Source organism: Leucopleurus acutus, assembly GCF_964270905.1.
Source record: "Leucopleurus acutus genome assembly, chromosome: 13".
Classification (NCBI taxonomy): Eukaryota; Metazoa; Chordata; class Mammalia; order Artiodactyla; family Delphinidae; genus Leucopleurus; species Leucopleurus acutus.
In genome coordinates this window covers 67,962,890-67,982,767 of record NC_139155.1, presented here as the reverse complement: position 1 = coordinate 67,982,767, position 19,878 = coordinate 67,962,890, and the positions used below count along the sequence as shown (strand labels likewise).

Sequence of the window (19,878 nt, the reverse complement as noted above, 5' to 3'; positions counted from 1 at the left end):
TCAAGGGATCACCAAGTGATATGGGTTAACATCACTATTAACGAGACGAATTGATACCTCCGACCTCTGATAAGACGTGACGGTGAACACTGCCATCTGTGGTATTCCTTCCCCAAAACCCACAACCTCAGTCTAATCAGGAGAAAACAACAGACATGCCCAAATTGAGAGCCTTTCTACATAATACATAAACCTCATCTTCCAAAGTGTCAAGGTCATGAAAGACAAGCAAAGACTGGAGGAGACTAATAGGCATGACGACTAAATGCAATGTGAGATCCTGGATTGGATCCTGGAAGAGAAAAAGGACACTGGTGGAAAAACCAGGGGAATGTGAATAAGTTTGGTAGTTAATAGTACTGTACCAATGAAATTGACACTGATTTTGATTACTGTGGTTAAGAAAGATGTTGATATTGGGGTGAAGAGCAGGTGTGAAATCTTTGTATCATCACTGAAACTCTTCTGAGTCTAAAATTATCTCAAAAATTTTTTTATAAAAAGGCAAAGAGAAGACAAGTGTGTAGAGTGTTTCCATTTATGTAAAAAATAAAAGGCGGGGCTTCCCTGGTGGCGCAGTGGTTGAGAGTCCGCCTGCCGATGCAGGGGACACCAGTTCGTGCCCCGGTCCGGGAAGATCCCACATGCCGTGGAGCGGCTGGGCCCGTGAGCCATGGCCGCTGAGCCTGCGCGTCCGGAGCCTGTGCTCTGCAACGGGAGATGCCACAACAGTGAGAGGCCCGCGTACCACCAAAAAAAATAAATAAATAAAAGGCGAAGGGGTTAAGTATAAACTTGTGTAAAAGCTTCTAAATGCATAGTTTATTTCTTGAAAATACATAGGAAACTGTCACAATGGTTGCCCTTGAAGGTAATGACCAGGACCAGGGTCTGGAAGTCTGGGGTGAGAAGGAAACTTACATCTGACTGCTAACTCTTATCCTGCTGGGATGCTTTACCATGTGCTCCTTTACCCATATGAAGCCAGTTTCAAAACCCACTGTCTCTGCAAAATACGAAGTTCTACTTATATTTATTAAATTAAGCAGGTTGGTCATATTACTCAAAGCCTGCATACTCTTGGCAACTTGTTCCGTGTATCTAACCTGTCAAGTTCAGAAAGAGGTGTAGTTCTATCAAGCATCCCTAATGTGTCTCATGTTTTTGCTATGTTTTCAAAGTTATGGCTTAGGAGGGGGAAAAAATCAAACTCCATGAAGAACAACAAAGGAAAACAGAAATATGAAACCAGAATCTTTTCCTGGGTAAGGAGGCATCAGCTTGCTGGACCCCGCAGAGCGGCAGCTGGCTGCACTCCTAGGCGCTATGAGATCCCCCAGACCAAGGGGAGCCAGACCTTTGCACCTCAGGTCCAGCATGACGGACAGCGGGTGCCTCTTCAGCATCTCCTTGCGCTTGTCGTCCAGCTGAACTCCCAGTGTGGGTCGCCGGCGTTTCTGGACAAAGGAAAGGGTCGAGCCGGTAAGCACTGCTCACGGGAATCTCCCCCGTCCCCTTCTCCCTGCTGGCCAGGGCCTCACCACTGGGACCTGTGCTTCAGCTCTCCAGCTGCCAGGATCCCAGCTCCCTTTCTTTCAAACCTCTTTCTTCTGCTTCTAGGGAGGATGGCACCCGCCAACTAGTGGGCCCCTAGGGCAGCCGCTCGGCACTCCCCACACTCTCACCGTGGTCTGCTCCTCCTCAGCATCCGAGTCACTCTCGTCATCTGCAGCGACAGAGAGACGGCAGCTCGAGGTGAGGGCTCCCAATTCTCCTGAGAGCACCTCAACCCAGGGCGCATAATAGGGCCCAGGCTTTTGTAAATGGGTTCCTTTAGAATAAATATTTGCTGCTTCTTATTCAGTATAGAAAACAGAGTGATGTAAGGAAAAGAAAAATGACTTATAATCCCATCACCCTGTTTTTTTCCAGTGATTTTTAATGTCATCCTATGGACCACAAGCTCCTCCATTGGTGGTGGTGGTGGCAGTAATAACAGTAGTATAAACAACAATAACAGAAGCTCATATAATTTGAGGGGTTACTGTGTGCTGAGGATGATGCTAAGGGTTCTGCATGCATGACCTCATTTAATCCACATAATAATTCTACATGAGATATTACTATCTTGTTTTGACAGGAGAGTAAACTGAGGCTCCGAAACGTTAAAGAACTTCCCTAGGATCAGTGAGCTGGTGAGAGGCAGGCTGAAATCCAAAGGCAGTGCTTTTCCCTGTCTACCCCGAGCACTAAGACATTAAAGCTAAGCTCCCTGCCACACAGAACCAGTACGGCTAATTACCAAAGGACCAGCACTGGCCCTGGGTGGTGACCTGGCATTCCTGGAACCAGCTACAGTAGACGTGGGGGAGGATCCTGACCACCACTTACCTTGGGAGTCCTCGGGAGGCTTGAACAGAGCCTTGGCCTCATCCACGCTGCCTTCAATCGCCACAGACAACGTCTTATCTAGGAGCAAGAAACAGCTTTCTGTGAAAGTTGCTGAGAGATGGAGCTAAGCTACACGACCAGGCCCGCCCTGGGGCTGCACTTCCTCTGCTTCTGTCACAGCTTCTTACTGACCGGGGCTGGAGGGCAAAAGTCCTTTCTCCAGATGAAAAGGAGCAAGGTGGGAAACCTAAGTCTTTTCCCCATCATTTACTGAAAACAAGGAACCCAAAATGCAGATTCCTGGCCAAGCATCACCTGAGACTAGGGGTGAATGCCTCTCTTTTCAGGCTTACACCAAGGCACAGAAATCCAAATCGATGGCCTAAAGCCACACGGCACAATTCTACCAACTGTCTTAAAGGTTCTCATCCAGAACCTGTAACTGTCCACATTCTGGAAACGACAGCTCTCCTCTCAGTTCTTATTCTCTGTTCTGCACTACACCTAGCACCTGGCACCTGCCTGATACCACAACATTTAACTGGGAGGCAGCAGGACAGTGGGTAGGAACCTGGAACCTGCAGTCCAGTCCTGGCCTGAGTCTCTGCTCAACCAACTCCCAAACTTACAACCTGGAAAGTTATGTCACTGCTCTGAGCCTCAGTTTCTGCACCTATGAAACAGGGACTTGACAAATGGTGGCTGCCCAGTTGGGTTAGGAGGACTGAATTTTAATTATAAAATTACTTTTAAAAATTAATTTTCAATCCTCACAGCAATCCTATAGGAGCAATACTATTACTCTAGCCATTTACAGATGAGAAAATTAAGGCTCAAGGAAGTTAGATACAACAGCCAAGAGGTAAATAAGCTAGGATTCAAGACCAAGTCTATTCAACTTGAGCTTGGTATCTCAAACACAAAGCTAAGTGGCCTGCTCCCTGCACCAGGCCTGACACCTCAATGAGCAATGCCTGGCCCTGCCTCTGTGCAACTCCGTGGGTCTAGCGCTGTAGGTCATCACCCTTCCTTCTCCATTCAAAAGGGTATACAGAGACGCAGATAGTCACAGGAGCCTGAAAGGGTTTGTTCAAGTGCACAAAGAGGGATGACAAACTTCCCCCAAGTGGCGGGCCCTTGGGATATTCCTCAGTGTCTGACCACTGCTTATCTCTGACAACCCTCATGAACCATCACACCTCATCCCAAACAAGCTGGCTGCCCCCATTAACACTGGCAAATGCTAGACTGTTCTTTTGACTAGTTTATTCCTGGAATTCTACAGTAAAATGGGAATGGAAACAGGCTGGGTTTTAAACACAAAAGAAAAGAAAATTACTCACCCTGTCTAGGGGGCTGGGAGGATTTCATATGAGCTGATGATGAAAACAGGAGGGAGAAGAAAGGGGAGGGAGAGGATCAAAAGGACCAGGAAGACACAAGAAGAGAGACAGTAATGTGTTGATGCCCATGGCTGGGAGGAGAGGCATGCACTGGTGCAATGTGTGTCTGTCTGATGCAGTGGGGTGGGCGTAGGGAAGAAAACTTTAGGTGCTGGGTGAAAGCTTGCAGTAGGGCAAAAAGCAGGATCTCTAAAAGCTTCTCAAAATCCTAGTGGAGTCATGGGCTGCCTTCAAGCTTAATGAGGACACCTCCTCTCCTTCCGTAATTCACTGTTATGACATGCAGCCTGTTCCAGGGCTTGGTGAAAGCCTGAGACAGCTGGCTGGGACCTGTGTTCACCAAACCCTCTCTGTGAAGAGAGCAGGAGGCACTGATCCACCTGCCAAGTGTGCCTTGATGGGGTGAGTGCTTGGGAGGCCAGACAGGCTGCCTGGGCACTGAACACAACAGCCGACCAGTCAGGCTCATCAAAGATTCAAAGCCATCCATTCTGAAATGCCCATCAGGTTAGTCCAGCCTCAGGCCAGCTGGTCAAAACAGCCATGCCGGGCAGTGCAGAGGGGAGGCAGCATCTATCACCTGAGGGCTTCTGAGTAGGGCCAGGGAGCTTTCCTCAGCAGGAGGTGCTTCCAAATGACTCAATTGGCCACAGCTGCTGCTCCCACAGCCCCCACCTGCCCAGCCCCCATACTCACCACAGGCTTGCCCATACGCAGTGGCCTGGACAAAGAGGACATAGAGGGGAGGTGGTAGGTGTCGGGCTGTCTCATACTGCTTGTGAGCTTGGTCGAAGGGCATAAACAGATACTCCTGCACCGGTAGGGAAGCCTGCGAGCAAGGAAGGAGGGATTTTGTTTTTCTTTTACAGGCACACACAGGAACATGTGGCTTCTTAGTTACTTAGTATACAGTTTTTTATTTATGAAAGTGATAGCAGCAATAAACAGTAAGAAAATGAACTTTAAAAAAAGATACCATTTCGTCTAGCATCAAGAAAACATCAAATACCTAAATGTCAAAAGTGTGTCAACCTCTACACAAACACCTGAGAAATGAAAGATCTAAATGAATGGAGATATATGCCATGTTAATGGCCTCCAAGGCTTAATACCACCCAGATGTCAATTCTCCCCAAAGTATCTATGGATTCAATGCAATCCAATCTAAATCCCAGCAGATGAAAATAGACTAGCTGATTCTAAAACTTATATGTAAATAAAAGAGGCCAAGAATAACAGAGATAATCCTGAAAAATTAAATTGGAGGACTTACATTATTGAGCATCAAGACTTCTGATACAGCTAGAGTAATAAGTCAGTGTGATATTGGTGCAGAGACAACTAGATCACGCACACACAAACCCAAACATATACAGATATCTGATTTATGACAAAAAGGGCACTGCAGAACAGTGGGGGAAAGAATGGTCTTTTCAATAAATGAATCAGCTGAATACCTATGTGGGGAAAGAATCTGACCTTCACCTCACACTATATACAAAATTCACTTCCAGGAAGACTATAGATTTCAATGTGGAAGGTTAAACAATAGGGCTCTATAAGAAAATACGAGAATATTTCCATGACCTTGGGACAGAGAAAGGAAAAGACTGATAACTGGATCGTGTTAAAATTAAGAACATCTGCTTATTAAAGGATACTATTATGAAAGTGAAAAGGAAAGATATCTGCAGAAGACTCATCTCCAGAAAATATAAAGAATTCCGGGCAACCCAACAGAAAAATGAGCAAAAGACTTTAACAGGCCCTTCACAAATGAGGTACTCCAAAAACCAGTTAGTATATAAAATGTGCTGTGCTCAATGTCACTGGTCCCCAGGGAAATGGAAATTTAAACCATAAAAGATACCCTCCAGAATGGCTATAATCAAGAAAAATGACAACATCAAGGGTTGACAAGGATGTGGAAAATTAGAACTTTCACATGGTGATGGTGGGAATTTCAAAAATCAGTACAATCACTTTAGAAAATTGTTTCACTGAATACCAAAACTAAATATACGCATAGCATACTATGATCCAACAATTTCATTCCTGGGTATATATTCAAAAGAAATGTGTACACATGTACACCAAAGGACACGTGTAAGAAGGCTCCTAGTGGCATTGTTCGCAACAGCCCCAAACTGGAAACACCCCAAATCAAACACTAAACATCAATGAGAATAAATGAACTCCTGGTACTCACAACAACCTAGATAAATCTCACAAACTGTTGAATCAAAGAAGCCAGACACAGGGCTTCCCTGGTGGTGCAGTGGTTGAGAGTCAGCCTGCCGATGCAGGGGACACCGGTTCGTGCCCTGGTCCGGGAAGATCCCACATGCTGCGGAGCGGCTGGGCCTGTGAGCCATGGCCGCTGAGCCTGCGCGTCCGGAGCCTGTGCTCCGCAATGGGAGTGGCCACAACAGTGAGAGACCCGCGTACCGCAAAAAAAAAAAAAAAAAAAAAAAGAAGCCAGACACAAAAGAATATGTATTATATCATTCCATCTATTTAAGTTAAAAAACAGGCCAGGACTTCCCTGGTGGCACAGTGGTTAAGAATCCGCCTGCCAATGCAGGGGACATGGGTTCGAGCGCTGGTCTGGGAAGATCCCACATGCCGCGGAGAAACTAAGCCCATAGGCCACAACTACTGAGCCTGCACTCTAGAGCCTGTGAGCCACAACTACTGAGCCCGCATGCCACAACTACTGAAGCCCGTGTGCCTAGAGCCCGTGCTCCGCAACAAGCCACCACAATGAGAAGCCCGCACACCACAACAGAGTAGCCCCTGCTCGCTGCAACTAGAGAAAGGCTGTGCGCAGCAACGAAGACCCATAGCAGTCAAAAAAACAAAACAAACAAACCAACAAAAACAGGCCAAGCTAACCTGTGATGTTAGAAGTCAAGATTAAAGGTTATGGGGTGGGGGGACAGTGACTGGGAGGGGAATAAAGTATCTTCTGGAAAATTGCTAATGTTCTTGATTTGGGTGATTACACAGATGTGTTCACAAATGTGTACACAGGGAATATCCACTGAACTGTGAGTATGCTTACGAGTTGTATGCTTTTCTTTATATAAAATTATTTTTTTTAAGTAGTATATGTACATTTTTTTTTAAAGTTGTATTCTAGCTTATAAGGCAAAAATTCCCAGTTCCCAACCACCAAAGGTAACTGTTAATGGTTTGGTGTGAAAACATACTTTTCTAAGCACATACATGACTTACACATATATACAGCCATTCGAATACTTTGTAAATGAAGGTATACAAATGGGATTATACATGTTCTACAACTTGCAGTTTTTGATTTCATAATTTAATAGATCTTTCTGTCCAGTTATTCTGTCAGTAACAGGATGCTCCATACTTCCATTATAGGTGTAAGACTGAACCACACAAGAATTTATTTAACCTGTACCCTATTTAGGAGCATTCAGTGTTTCCAGTTAACAGGAAAAATTGAAGTACAACCAAAATTTTTAGTTTCTGATTTTTGTCCCATATGAAGTGTTACTGAGCATATTTGTTAACTCTAATTCTATGCCTAGAGTTGAAGAGAAGAAATGTAGATCTTGCCAAATCCTACAAAAGTGAATTTTCAATGTCACTAGGGTCCTTTTACAAAGTTCCTCCATATTAGCCATTTACCCTGCTTTATAAAACTGTATTTAGATCAAACTTGGCTTCACAAAGCAAACAAAAATCAGGTCACCCATATAGAAAGAAATTACATTTTACAGGTAAAGTGGGGACTTTTCCTCCTAAGGTACCTAACGGTTTTCAAATATGAGTAAAGTTCTTTTCAGAGCAAGTAGATTTGCTGAGCAGCTGGCCCCTGTGGTGCAGTCAGGGGGATCTAATAGACATCTGTGGAAGCATGCTTAGATACCTGGGGACTGTGGGCTGGTGGAGATCACGCAAGGTGTAAACTAAACTTACAGTTTGTGAAACCGTTTTACCCGGAATAGGCGCTGGTGAAAAGAATACGCCGAGGTACGTGTGTGTATACGTTCCAGAGTGAATCCTGCTAGCAATTCCTCCACACAGGACACAACCTTATCACACCTGCTGTGGGCATGCAGACGAGACCATCCTTGCACTGTGCTCTAACACTGATTAGGGTAACAGACCCGACAAAACCCACAGGGTGATGTGGCTGCTGGTGGCCTCACGTCAGCAATGTGCCACTGAGTGGTGAAGGCAAAGCAAAAGCCGAGGAGGTGGCAGGGTGTGGGGAGACCCTCACCTGCATGATGCTGTTGAGACGAGGCTGGAGGCTACTCAGGTACTCCTTCTTTACTTCAATCTCCTTAAGGATCTTCTCCTTGTTGGACAGGCACTCTCGGTACTTCTCCGCCAGCCTGTTGGGGGAAGACAGAGCACTGTCGCCTGATGCTCTCCAGGGACACCCCAACACACCTGTTCACTATCAGACTCTACCCAATGACAGCAGTCACGATTATCTGCTAATGTTTACCTAGCACTTACTATGTGCCAGGCACTTTGGAAAATGGTGTACAAGCATTATGGCATTTAATCCTTATAAAAACCCTGGAAGATAGGGACTTTTTTTTATCGCCGAAGGAGGAAACAAAGGCTCAGGGAGGTAGATAACTTGCCCAAGGTCATCCAGTAAGAGCAAGCACAGAGCTGGGCTCTGAACCCATGCCTGTCTGCTCCAGAGGCTGTGCCCATGACCACTGGTATCACCTACTGCTCCGTTTCTTGCCTCAGAGGCTAGACCCAGAACTTTCACAAATATATGGACTCAGCAGCTATAGGACACGAATGAGGCCCATGGACCTGAGTGGGGCAGAGTGGGGATAGATTCCAGACCAGAGCCACAGGAATGGAACACTTATGGCTTAGCCAAGGGCAAGTGATGTACTGGACAGGGGTGTGACAGGCCAGCCCCATCTGCTAAAAAACTGACACCAAGTCCCTAAGATCCAGACTCAGTACTTATTAAATTCATTATGTAGACCAAAGGCACAAAATATACTCAACAACAGAAAAAGGTAAGGAATTAAAAACAGCAGCTTCTCTGACAGAAAACAGAACAAATGTGCCAACCAAAAGCCCTGGAACTCGTGTACAACCATGAAAGGGAAAAAGGTCACCATGATGGAAGGGATGCAACCATAAAAAGTTCAGGATGGGGCTTCCCTGGTGGCGCAGTGGTTGGGAGTCCGCCTGCTGATGCGGGGGACATGGGTTTGTGCCCCAGTCTGGGAGGATCCCACGTGCCGTGGAGCGGCTGGGCCCGTGAGCCGTGGCCGCTGGGCCTGCCCGTCCGGAGCCTGTGCTCCGCAGCGGGAGAGGCCACAGCAGTGAGAGGCCCGCATACCGCAAAAAAAAAAAAAAAAAGTTCAGGATGAAAAAAATATACATACCATATTCTAAGGAAGATCTAGATTAAATTATACAGTATAGACATTCTACTTACGGTTAATAAATAAAAGCTCTTTATTAGTACAAAAAGTTTTATATGTAAAGGGGTGCCTCAAAGCATTATTTATAATACCAAAACAATGCAAACAACTTAAAGTCCAATTCAATATGGGAACAATTATGTGATTTACAATTTACCCTGGAATGTTGTACAACCTTCTAAAATAATGTTCGCACAGCTTTGCAATACCACACAAATATGCTTACAGGTGGGGGAAAAGGCAAAAAAAAAATCAGATTAATAATACAAAAGGTATTTAGGTCTTAGGCACTAAAATTTTAAAGAAAAGGTTACTCTTTCACATAACGGCGTTAAGCAATTCCGACCCCACTTATGATGCAGTTCAGTTGGTCAAGTGTGAACTGCTAAGTGTGAATTAATCACAAAACGGGATTTGGTCTTAGAGACTATTCTGCTGGTTCCACAGTGCTTTGCTATCTGATCCTGGGTCAGGACAAAGCACTGTCCCTCATGGATAACGGTCCGTGTCTGCACAGGTGAACAAGGTCAGGAAGGAGGAAACGCTACCTTTTCCGCTGCTCCAGCTCCCAGTCCAGACGTGCAAGGGTTTGCTGGTGAGGGTCTCCCATGGTGACTTCCACCTTGCTGATATCTGGAGGAGCCTCCTTATAAAACTCCTCTAAGCTGACCAGATCGATTTCTTCGTGCTTTGACCTGCAGTCCAAAACTCAATGTCAGGGCTTCCCTGGTGGTGCAGTGGTTGAGAGTCCGCCTGCCGATGCAGGGGACATAGTTTGTGCCCTGGTCCGGGAAGATCCCGCATGCCGCGGAGTGGCTACGCCCGTGAGCCATGGCCGCTGAGCCTGTACGTCCGGAGCCTGTGCTCCACAATGGGAGAGGCCACAACAGTAAGAGGCCCGTGTACCGCAGAAAAAAAAACCCCAAAAACTCAATGTCAACCTGCTGCCCTCAGAAACCCAAACTGTGGCTTAAACAGGCCCAGAGTTCCACCCCGTGTACGTCAACTCAGCCCTGGTCTACAGCTACCCAGGAACCTAGAATCCAGTCTTCTCAGCAAATGCTCATTAGCAGGTGTTTCAATGTGAAGAGAGGTAGTTGGTGACATGCCACAGGATCCTTATATGTTGCCCAAGCTTTATATCCATGATTTAGTTGAAAACCTAAAAATACACTTATGAAATTTACAGACCTCTCCAAGCTGTGCAAGAGAGCTAAGAGCTTAAAGAATCAAATAAAAACAACATGGTCTAGGTCTAGACTGTCAGGTTGAAACCAAGAAATGCCATTTAACAGGAATAAACATAAGAGTCTACACTTAAGTTCAAATTATTAACTGCCTAAATATAGCATGGGGAAGATCCAACATAATATGACCAGATGTGAAAAGATCTAGAGGCTCTAACTGTTGATGTACAGTGACACACAATAACTGAGATGGGGATTTTTATCTCCATTTTTCAAATGAGATAGAGGCTTCCATCAGTAAGCAGCTTGCCCAAGGTCACACAGCTAGGGAGAGGGAGAGCTGGGATTTGAACCCAGACTGTCTGATTCCAGGGCCCCTGATCCTTCCACATGGCCACCTGCCTCGCTACAGGGTTTGCTGGCTTTCATCTGAACAACGGTTACAGGTGGAGCATCCTATCTTTCTTCTTTTTAAATAGTACTATTTTTGAAACTTCTTGTAAGTCTTAAACTGAGAGTTTATTTCCTCCATGAACCCTTCTCCCAGGTTCCCCCAATGATAATATCTTATCTAAGCATAATACATTGTCAAAACTAGGAAACTGACAATTGTACAATACTATTAACTCAGGTACCTGATGTGGATTTCACTTCTATTAGTATTTAAATATTATTATGTGGATGGACTCATGAAGCAGATAAAGAAACCTCTCAAAAATCAGCATACACCAGACCCAATGCCTAACGTGGTCCCCCTCATCCCAAGTTTATTACAAATAAAACCTGACTCCTTACAGTTTACACAAATAGATCTGACAAGGCAAGAACACGTTCCCTTCTCTTATTTTGTCTATTCCTTCCTCTTTCACATCTCTCAGCTTGGATTTGCCAAGGGGCATCACAGTTTAAGGACACTGACAAACTGTAGTTTGTTCACCTAAAGGCAGCTAGGCAGCAAGAAGTTCAGGTTCCAAATAATGAAATCCAGTTGCAAAAATGAATTGCTGGAACTTTAGAGAGGAAAGCTGGGCCAAAAGGTTAAAAAGATGTAATTGGAAGTGAGCTGCTCCCATACAACGTGCTCAGGAATCAAACTGGTAACGCAAAGGCTCTGCCTGCTGGGGAGAGACAACTGTTTTTCACCAGGTTCAGAGCATAAAACTCAAAAGGGTCAGACAGGCTTCTGAGGTTCTTTGTGCAGCCTGGAACTACTGCTTCCAATTCTCCCACTCAAAGTGATCTATTCACCCTTCCCCCAGATCCTGTAGTCTCCAAGGGCATCTGACTTCTTTTTTAAAAAATGGCTCATACTGAGCTATGTAGGAAAAAGCAGTTACCAACAGACCATCTTGCCAAAGCCCTGTGCTCCAACACTCACTTAAACTCCAGACATTTGGTGATCTCCTTCTGCAGGTGCATCACCTCATACAACAGGTTCTGGAGCTGCAGGTGATAGGCGTCCACTTTCTGCTTGGCCTGAAAGGAGGACAAGGTCAGAGGTGAGTGGGGCAAGTCGGGGTGGGGTGGGGCAAAGCAGAGCAGCAGCAAACTCAGAAAAGGGGTAAAGGAGATTAAAGATGGGATGAGAAGGAGGAAGAGGAGGGTTAAATCTCTCAGCTCCTACCTCATGAGTCTGATCTCTTCCTTTCTTCAACCTGATGTGGGCTAATCGGTTAAGCTTTTTTAGAGTCATGAAATGCACACAGCTTTGGATCTTCCGATCTTCGATCTCAATTGCCTACAGGCCAAAAAAACTGGTAAAGACCTTGACAACTGGAGCTGGCTCAGCTTCCTTCAGCCCCTCACTGCTCATCCTCATCCAGAGTCAAAAACAGACACTAGGGCTTCCCTGGTGGTGCAGTGGTTGAGAGTCCGCCTGTTGATGCAGGGGACATGGGTTCGTGCCCTGGTCTGGGAGGATCCCACATGCCGCGGAGCGGCTGGGCCTGTGAGCCATGGCCACTGAGCCTGCACGTCCAGAGCAATGGGAGGGGCCACAACAGTGAGAGGCCCGCATACCGGGGGGGAAAAAAAAAAACAGACACTGGAAGGAGCTCAGAACCATAAGAAGTGTCGGGGGAAATGGAAGAATGACTGTATAAGGGAATGCTTAAGGTTCCCAGGCATAAAAAACTAATTTCTACTTGGACCAAAGTAACAGGAATCAAAGATGGAGCAAAGGCAGCCAATGCAAACAACAGCTGTCTCTACACAATGTACACAGAGATCCTAACAACGACAACATCATGCCATACAACTTGACCTCTGTAAACAACATTACAGAATAATTTAAATGAAAATAGCAGAATTACAGCTGTAAAACTTGACTACAGTAAAATAGATAGAATGTAATAATCTTAACAATATTGGCCAGTATAAGCACAAATAAGTGAGATTCCTGGAAAAATATGGATTGTTTTATTTTGAACTTACCCATTTAGTTTTCAGTCACACTGTTTTGCTTCTCTGCCCTGAAACCTTTTTTTTCATTTAATATTAATACTTTAATTTTTGGTCTCTGATTTATTTGTACATATCTAGCCTTATAATAGCAATGGTGATTGACATGTACCATAATTTCTCCACGCCCAGCACTTAATAAATATCATTTGGATGAATTATCAAATTACAGTTATGGAAAACATTAATTATCCTGTACTTTCATGACTGTAATTGATGACTGGGTGGTGATGTTACAATAAATTAATAGGCAGGTCTCTGGAGCCCTCAGGCTCTAACCCCATGATGATGGCAGGACATAAGACCAATATAAAGAAGGGCTCTGATAGGTGCGAAACAGGTCCATCCATGCAGACCCACCAGGTCCGTGTCCTCCCAGCCCCACTCCTTACCACATCCTTGCCTCCCCTGCTCTTCAGGTCCTGGATCTCCGCCATGAGCCTCTGCAACTCCTGGCACGTGTACTTGTACAGCTCATAGTCTCTGCCAGGGTCCCGCAGGTCCACCTCAGCCTCCTCGCTGTAGTATTTACCTTCCTGTGGAGGCAAGGATATAGGCCTTGGGTGGAGAGTAAAAGTCTCTCTGTTGGAACAGGGACACTTGGCTGAGATGAGTAACAATGAAGCCCCAAATCAGGTCTCTAAAGGATCTGATCTGCAAATCAAATGTTTTTCTTTTTTTCAAAATGGAAAAGAATTCCTCTTTTCCTCTTTCTGATTATAAAGTAATGCATGCTTGGTGTCAGAGATTCAGAACATAGAGAGGAGTATCAAAAACAAAACGAAAACTTGCCTATAATCTCACCTCCCAGCCTGAAGTAACTCCATTGTTAGTATTGTGGATAAATACATTAAAAAATAAATAAGGGCTTCCCTGGTGGCGCAGTGGTTAAGAGTCAGCCTGCCGATGCAGGGGACACGGGTTCGTGCCCCGGTCTGGGAGGATCCCACGTGCCGCGGAGCGGCTGGGCCCATGAGCCATTGCCGCTGAGCCTGTGCATCCAGAGCCTGTACTCCGCAACGGGAGAGGCCACAACAGTGAGAGGACCACATACCGCAAAAAAATAAATAAAATAAAAAATATAAATAAATAAATAAATAAAATAAAATGGGATATTGTTCATGCTATTTAGTGCAATTTCCCATCACAATAAATATAAATCTCCATCAAAATGGCTACATATAGATGAACCAGAATTCATTTAACCAAATTTCTACTGATGGGTGTTTAGATGGTCAAATCAAGCTTTAGCAGAAACTAAAATATCCTAATTGGTCTCCCAGACTTTGGAATAAACAAACACATCTCTTTAAGAGAGAGTCAGTTACAATTAAAAATATTGCATTGCATATTTGAAAGTTGCTAAAAGAGTGGATCTTAAAAGTTCTCATCACAAGAAAAAAATTTTTGTAACAACTATGTAACACGTTGGATGTTAACTAGACTTATTTCGGTGATCTTTTCACAAAATAAACAAATATCAATCATTATGTTGTACACCCGAAATTAATATAATGTTATATACCAATTATACCTCAATTTAATTTTTTTAAAAAAGAGTCAGAATCAATACCTCCCAAAGGATAAGGTTCTTCGTTAATTTTAATTTCCTAAATCTGAGGAAAGCATCATCTTCCATTTAAGTTGAAGCTGGTATGTTTCTCTATTCTAGTTAAAAAACAAACAAAAACCACAACCAACCAAAAAATCAAGTTAAGTCATACAATCTATGGACTGGGAGAAAATATTTGCAAGCGATGCGACCAACAAGGGCTTAATTTCCAAAATACACAAACAGCTCATACAACTCAATAACAAGAAACCAAACAACCCTATCAAAAAGTGGGCAGAAGAGTAAACAGACATTTCTCCAAAGAAGACATACAGATAGCCAAGAAGCACATGAAAAGATGCTCCACATCGCTAATTATTAGAGAAATGCAAATCAAAACTACAGTGAGGTACCACCTCATGCCAGTCAGAATGGCCATCATTAAAGTCTACAAATAAATGCTGGAGAGGGAGTAAAGAAAAGGGAACCTTCCTACACTGTTGGTGGGAACGTAAACTGGTGCACACTATGTAAAACAGTATGGAGGTTCCTCAAAAAACTAAAAATAGAGTTGCCATATGATCCAGCAATCCCATTCCTGGGCACATCCAGACAAAACTCTAATTAGAAATGATACATGCACCTCAACATTCATAGCAGCACTGTTCACAATAGCCAAGACATAGAAGCAACCTAACTGTCCATCGACAGATGAATGGATAAAGAAGATGTGGTGAATATACAGACAATGGAATACTACTCAGCCATAAGAAAGAATGAAATAATAGCATTTGCAGCAACATGGATGGACCTAGAGATTAGGTACAAAGTGAAGTCAGTCATAAAGAGAAAAACAAATATCATATGATACCACTTACATGTGGAATCTAAAATATGACACAAATGAACTTACTTACAAAACAGGTTCACAGACACAGAGAACAGATTTGTGGTTGCCAAGGGGAAGGATGGATTGGGAGTTTGGGATTAGCAGATGCAAACTATTATACATAGAGTGGATAAACAACAAGGTTCTACTGCATTGCACAAGGAACTATATTCAAGATTCTGTAATAAACCATAATGGAGAAGAAAAAAATTGTTAAGTCATAAATTAGCTTGACAGATTCAAGGACAGAGAAACAGCAAAAGAAGAACCTGCTGACTACAACAGCACTCAGGCCTCAGAAGACGTTCTTTAGCTACATGGTTCTGGTACTGTCTCGGTAGCAGACCAGGGATGTCACATCTCCAAAGCCTTAGTGGCCGCTGCGGATGGACTGCCTTCTTCTGACCATCAGGAAAGCTGGAGACACACACCATACTAGAATGCATTCTCTGTTCAGGCACTAATCGTGTCTAGTACAGGCTTGTTGGTTCTTGGGATGCTGCAGCTAAATCTGATATGGATTCTCAGGTCTTGAAGAGCCAAGGGAATTCCAGGCACCTGGTCAAACAGAGGCCACCTGGGAGGTTATGCCTATGACCCTCGGCTGCTGCAAACCCACAGCCAGGTGCTTGGCCACGAGCTGCAATTTCTCAGCAGCACAGCAGCCCTGGCTGATCTCACCTGTTCAATGTCAGAACGATTACGCTTCCCTTCAGCTGGAGCTCCATCACTTCGGATCACTTTGGGCTTTCGTTTTTTGCTCGATTCCGATGACATGGTTGTTTGGTGAAGTCAGGAGGAAACAGCAGAGACCTGTTAAGAGGAGAAAGCTTCTGAGCTTTTCCAGAGTTGGAACTGGAAATTTTCCTAGAGTCAGAATACTGAAGTCTAACTAGCAGTTGTGCCCGCTTACACTCCTGGTAACTCAAGAAAAGTCATCAACCCTCCAAAGCCTCAATTTAATCCTCTGTAAAAAGCAGAATCATCCCTCAGACTGTTCAAAATGAACTCATCTTCCCCAACTCCACCTCCTTTAAAGGCACCACCACAACCCCACTGACCAAACTCCTCAGCCAGGCACATAAGCCCATTCTCAACACAACTGATTGATCATTGTGTGCTGGACCTTGATCTAAGCACTTCAAAGGTATGTTCTCATTTGGTTCTTATAACAAGGATCCTCTCAGATATGAACAAGCACCATTTTACAGGTGAGAACACTGAGGGTCAGGAAGGTGAATGACTTGCCCAAGGTCACACAGCTAGTGTGCTAAAGCTAGGGTCCAACCCATGCCACAGCAGTGCTCCTGACAACTACGTTACTGTATCTTGTAGTGCTGCCACCATGTCATCTGGCGATGCCATCAACTCCCTGGTTGACGCGAAAATTTAAAAGAACAGAATAGGGACTTCCCTGGTGGCGCAGTGGTTAAGAATCCGCCTGCCAGTGCAGGGGACACTGGTTTGAGCCCTGGTCCGGGAAGATCCCACATGCCGCGCAGCAACTAAGCCCATGCACCACAGCTACTGAGCCTAAGCTCTAGAGCCCGCGAGCAACAACTACTGAGCCCACGTGCCACAACTATTGAAGCCTACGCGCCTAGAGCCTACTCCACAACAAGAGAAGCCACGAAGAGTAGCCCCTGCTCACCGCAACTAGAGAAAGCCCGCGCACAGCAACGAAGACCCAATGCAGCCAAGAAAATAATAAAAATAATATAAAATAGAAAATAAAAAATTTAAAAGAACAGAACATACGTTCATGGGCCTCTAGCGTCACAAAGTATCCTCTCTCTGCTACCTCTACTGACTGTCACCAGCAGCCTCTGAGGTGGCAGCACTAACCCCCCTACCCCAGTGAATCTGTCACCAACACTTATTGAGGGAGCCAATGCCTCAACAGAGTTGAGTCAGAGAAACCCTGGGCTGGAGTCTCCAGTCCTCTATTTCATGGCTATGAGTCCTGCAACAAGTCACTTCACTTTTCTCTGCATCTACTTCCTCCCATATCAAATGAAAATAGCCATCCCTACCTCAGAGGTGGCTGTGGACATTAACGCAGGAGGCGCTCCACTGGGGCAGGTGATGAAGATGATCTGAGAGCAGGGCTTTAGATGGTACACAAGTGGTTAATAATGTTAAACACCTACAGAGAAAGTTAATCCCTTTCAATTCTTTTTAGAAACTTCTGATTGCTTCAAGAAGAACGTGTCATTTCCCTAGTTAGTCTTTAACACCTATGAATGACAACGTCCTTTTGTTAACAAAAGGACTCTATCTCAGACCCTTAGACAATGAAATCTAGCCACAATTATTAACGATAACCTTTACATATTAAATACATTAATTTTTATCACTACCTTCCGCATAGGACAAGTGAGAAAAGTTTTCTATTTATGGTAAAGATTTAAATTTTTCTTTTAAAGTAAATTTAAATTTTAAAAGTGACTCAATTAAAAGCCTTTAGTAAACAATCGTACAAGATAAGTTGATTTTTCACAGAGGGACCCGAAAAGCGTTAAGTGTGCGAAATCCTGACTTTGGCAAGACAGTAGACAGTGCCTGGCACACACAAGCGCATAATAAATGTGAGCTGATATCACCACCACCGTGGTGGTCGTTATCTAGAAGCTGCCCCATAAGGCCTGACAATGCTGCAGCCACCATTTTCCACAGGAGGAAACTGAGAGTGCGGCGCCGAGCGGCCGGGGTCCCCGGAGAATAAGGACGGAGAACCGGCTCAGACCCCAGCCCGGGGACGCCCTCGGGAGGTCCGCACACCAGTCCCAGCGCGGCCAGCCCCACCCCGGTCCTCTCCTCACCACACTGCACCCCGGCCTGTCGCTGCCAGCGAGCCACTTCCCACGGCTCCCGCACCACAGAGAAGCGGAAGGAAGGAGTGGCAGACCGGAAGTGAGGCGTGGAGGCCGGAAGTGGAGCGCGAAGGGTCCCGACGCAGCCACCAAGCGGTGCGGGCGGCTGCTGGGCTGCGAGGGGTCTAGGAGGTGGTGGCACCTGGGTTGTCTGGGCGGGTCCCAGCCGGCCAACAGCCTCACGCTGCCCTCTGAAACCAGGAAACCGAAGTTGCAAGGGCAAAGACTATGTGCCTCGTTCATTCTTTCCCCAGCGCCTAAAGCTATGCCCAGCAACTAGTAGGTGCTCGGCCAAGTATTTGTTGAATGAATTTGTCGAGAGCCCAAGATAACGCAAGAATGTAGTAGTGCCATGATTTGGACACTTGTGAATTTGCTTCCATAACCTGGATTCTTAACCACTGTCATACTCACCCGAACATCCCACACTAGCAAGAGCAGCAAGTCAAGGTAGGCATTAATCCCATCTAACCCCGCCTCTTTCCCCCCACAAGTTCATCCCCATTTTAGGCCCAATTTGCCCTAGGACAGAGTCACAAATCTAACGCAGCATTTGACAGCTTCAAGTATTTTCTACCCCTGGTATGAATTGTACTGATGAGGTTCAGTAAGTCCTACTCATCTGAAGATAGAAACACTGATGTCCTGAATCCCTGGTTATGCAGTGTATTTCCTTCTGCCGTAGAAGGAGGCCCTCCCCAAAAGTAGCTCAGGGAACGCAATAACCTCCAGTGGGTAGATCAGCCAGGTGGACCTGCGAAGCTGGCCCTGCCTGGGGCACTTGCCAAATTTCCTTGCAGATGAAGAAAAGACACCATGGTTATAGTAAATATTTAACTGGTTCCATCAGTGACTCCACCACAAGTTTTCCTGAAACGGAGGCAGAATCAAGATACTCAGAAGTTCATGAGGTGTGGGGGTCACTGAGGAGGTCCCCAAAGTCACTGACCCCACTAAACACACCTGATGGCCCAGTGGAATGAGGGTTGGGCTGAGAGAATGTGAAGAGAGAGAAAAGGAATACGGGGTGAGGGAAATACGGGACCTAGTCCGTAGTTCTGCCTGCAGGAAGGCAATAGGGAGGGCAGAAGACACTCCCTGCACAGAAGGGCTGGAACAACTTGTTCAAGTTCTCAACCTCATTATGTGGGAAGAAAGAGATGCACCTCTCCCCAACTGTCTTGTATTAGGAACCCCTCCCCAAGTGGTCTTCTGTCATCTCTGTTCTATCTTCCCAATTCTGTATTCCAAATTCTTCAGTTCAAACCCAAGTTCTGAGTTCTAAGTTCTACCTTCTGGGTTCCTGTTCCATTCTGCTTCCCTCCCCCAGGTCCTTCCCAGCTCCCATCCCTTTTCCCAGCCTTTCTGGGTGGAATATGTGGATGTCCTGCTGACTTAGCTAACTTGAGGGTTTTCCCTTTTGCTTCTTGAGGCAGTTCTAGGCTTTTCTCCAGCAGAAGGGACTTGGCTCAGACTGTCCACCAAGTGGGTGGGCCAGTAGAGACCAGGGAATTCCTGAGAGCCTGGCCTGGTCTGACCTCCTCCCTTCCCACCCCACCTCTAACCAATGGACACACTACCTTTTGTACAACTTAAGCAAAGCTGAGGATTTCCATGGTGATGATTATGGACTGGTGGCCTTGACATGAGGAATCTTAGGGGAAAATGTGAAAAGACAC

The 19,878-nt window shown here is 45.3% G+C and overlaps 1 protein-coding gene across 5 annotated transcripts in view; it reads right to left on the bottom strand.

Annotated features, from left to right (window-relative positions):
• THOC5 (THO complex subunit 5) overlaps positions 1-19,876 on the bottom strand; it is a 33,970-nt gene extending 14,094 nt beyond the window's left edge. The window contains exons 1-12 of one of the 5 annotated variants that reach the window (XM_082852842.1): positions 19,780-19,876; positions 17,360-17,434; positions 16,008-16,139; positions 13,278-13,421; positions 12,050-12,163; positions 11,804-11,901; positions 9,787-9,933; positions 8,053-8,167; positions 4,491-4,623; positions 2,392-2,469; positions 1,686-1,726; positions 1,358-1,457 (exon numbers count right to left, since the gene is read on the bottom strand). In XM_082852842.1, coding sequence (XP_082708968.1) covers positions 1,358-1,457; positions 1,686-1,726; positions 2,392-2,469; positions 4,491-4,623; positions 8,053-8,167; positions 9,787-9,933; positions 11,804-11,901; positions 12,050-12,163; positions 13,278-13,421; positions 16,008-16,103 — 1,066 coding nt within the window. In that variant the 5' untranslated portion in view covers positions 16,104-16,139; positions 17,360-17,434; positions 19,780-19,876. Of the gene's footprint in view, positions 1-1,357; positions 1,458-1,685; positions 1,727-2,391; positions 2,470-4,490; positions 4,624-8,052; positions 8,168-9,786; positions 9,934-11,803; positions 11,902-12,049; positions 12,164-13,277; positions 13,422-16,007; positions 16,140-17,359; positions 17,690-18,148; positions 18,209-19,779 lie in introns of those variants that run through there. The other 4 variants (XM_082852840.1, XM_082852841.1, XM_082852843.1 and 1 more) reach the window with 4 other exon arrangements.
• Between the last annotated feature and the right edge of the window lie 2 nt (positions 19,877-19,878).